Source organism: Populus alba, chromosome 17 (genome assembly GCF_005239225.2).
Source record: "Populus alba chromosome 17, ASM523922v2, whole genome shotgun sequence".
NCBI lineage: Eukaryota > Viridiplantae > Streptophyta > Magnoliopsida > Malpighiales > Salicaceae > Populus > Populus alba.
Window position 1 is genome coordinate 8700337 of NC_133300.1, and position 2321 is coordinate 8702657.

The window sequence follows — 2321 nt, forward strand, 5'->3', positions numbered from 1 at the left end:
TGAGTTTTGTCCCTTAAAAAGTGCCTCGCAATGAGAAATGTATTCTTAGTGTCATATAATCAATTAAGATCCTCACTTTCTAACCAATATGGTATAATAAACTCATCGGTAGTTATACCTACTTAAAAAGCCAACTCCTTTATGATAATAGCCTCATCATGGTTTAACCAAATTTTAAGTATATATCCATAAACATCATTATTGGAGGAGATTTACAAAACACAACACTAATGTTTCTATATCATTTGTGTGGAGGTGCTGGGTACAATTTATATTTTTATTTTTAGGCGTCTTTTTAAAAATGTTTTTAGTTTGAAAAAATATTTAATTGATTTTTTTTTTGGGTTTTTTATAATGATTTTGATGCATTAGTGTTAAAAATATTTTAAAAAAAATTATTTTAATATATTTTTCAAATAAAAAAATTATTTTAAAAAATATTATATATTAGAATTCCAAACTACCTTCTAATCCTAACAAGAAGGTGGTCTTGAGCACATTAACAACAAGGTGGGTGGGTTGATAGCAAGGTAAATTCAAAAGAGGGACTAAAACCCATCGTTTTTAGAATTTGTTGGCGATCTTCCTTTTGTATGCTTATCTCTTCATTGTATAATGTTGAGACCTAACAAATAACAATCACCTATCTTATGCTTTGAGGATTTAGGTGGAGGTCTCCTTTTTCTATTTGCAGAGCATTTGATGAGGTAAGAACATGTGAATCTGAGTAGCTTGATTCTCTAACCTTCGCTTTTCCTAGTCATCAATACAGCTCGTGCCTTCTTCTCAAAGCAATACCTCGCCTTTATAACACCATTTTCACCGTGATTATTGCCATTGTCTCACAGAGTGCGAATTGAGAGACTAGCACGGCAAGGAAAGCAAGGGAGAAGATGTCGGATTGGGGGCCGGTATTTGTGGCGGTGGTGCTATTTATACTCTTAACACCAGGTTTGCTGATTCAGATGCCGGGTCATCAGCGATACATAGAATTTGGCAACTTCAAGACTAGCGGCGTTTCCATACTGGTTCACTCCATCCTCTACTTCGCTCTCATTTGCATCTTCTTGCTTGCTGTTGGTGTCCACATGTATGTTGGTTCATAGCCCTCGACTGCGGATCTGCTCTTGACACACTGATGTGACACCTATAACATGTTGTAATAAATCTTCTCTTCTGTTTTTTTGTTTTTTTCAAGTAAATGTTCGTTTAACTTGACTGGCGTGGCAAATATTTGTACTTAATCTATTGAAAAGATGTAATGGAGTTCTGTGTGTGCTTTTTGATTGCAAGTTGGAATTCCTAACTGAATAAATTACAGACGAGCCTGGATATACTCGCAATACATAGGCACCATGTTCAGCTTTACCTGTCACTCTTCAAGTGTTGCTACTGAATAGTGATTTCTTTAACAAAATAAGGTTGAAGATGCGAGGGATAGGAATATCAGTAAGGGTTAAATCAAGGAAAAAAAATCTTAGAGAGAACTAAGATTTAAAATTTTCTAGATTTATCGTTTAAAAATATAAATTGTTGAAGGAGTTGAAAAGAGAATTCCTTGTCCTGGTTCCGCCACCATGAAGATGACTGAAAGGGTCGGGGGATTTGCATTCTTAATTTGTACAAACACGATTATTGAATAGAGAAAGTGAAGGAGAGAAACTGAAGGATCAGCTAGAAACAATATAGGAACATACCAATTTTTATTTAGTTTTGTTTTTTTATTGAACAAATACATTTATAAAACATATATTTATTGAACAATACTTTGTTTTTTTATATTTTTCAATTTTTATCTTTTCAACATATTAATTTTTTTTATTTTTGTTTTCAATTCCATTCTTCTTTATTGTTTAAAAATTAGACTTTGACAAAAAAAAAAAACAATTCAATTTGTTTTATATAAGATTAAATGATGAATTTAATTGTTTTTCTTAATTTCAACTCTTAACATTGGATTTTGTGGAATTGAGTTTCATATTATTTTTTTTATTTTTTTCTATGAAGTTATCTCGGTTTCATAATTCTAAGTTGCAGGTTTGATAAGTTAAACCAGGTTGGATCATGTTCATTTTTTTTATCCCTTTTTAATTGGTTTTTCTCAATCTCATTCATAAACATTAGATGATTTAAGAATTTGGCTTTATAATCTTTTTTTTTTATTTTCTTTCTATGAGATTATTCTATTCTTATAATTTAGATCACGAGTTTGACAGGTTAACCTGAGCTGACTCGAGTATTTTTTTTATCATTTTTCTAATTGAATATATATATATATATATATTTTTTCAATTTCATCCCTCAACATTATGTTAATTCAA

General features: G+C 30.9%; 1 protein-coding gene across 1 annotated transcript; it reads left to right on the plus strand.

The window, feature by feature from the left end:
* Positions 1-579: 579 nt before the first annotated feature.
* Positions 580-1293, plus strand: LOC118034589 (uncharacterized). The gene is made up of 2 exons (XM_035039929.2): positions 580-707; positions 849-1293. The coding sequence occupies exon 2, from the start codon at positions 894-896 to the stop codon at positions 1104-1106; it is 213 nt and encodes a 70-aa protein (XP_034895820.1). The 5' UTR covers positions 580-707; positions 849-893; the 3' UTR covers positions 1107-1293.
* Positions 1294-2321: the final 1028 nt, after the last annotated feature.

Bases quoted from the DNA above. Each gene is read 5' to 3' on its own strand.
- LOC118034589 (XM_035039929.2), top strand. From the start codon at position 894: ATGTCGGATTGGGGGCCGGTATTTGTGGCGGTGGTGCTATTTATACTC.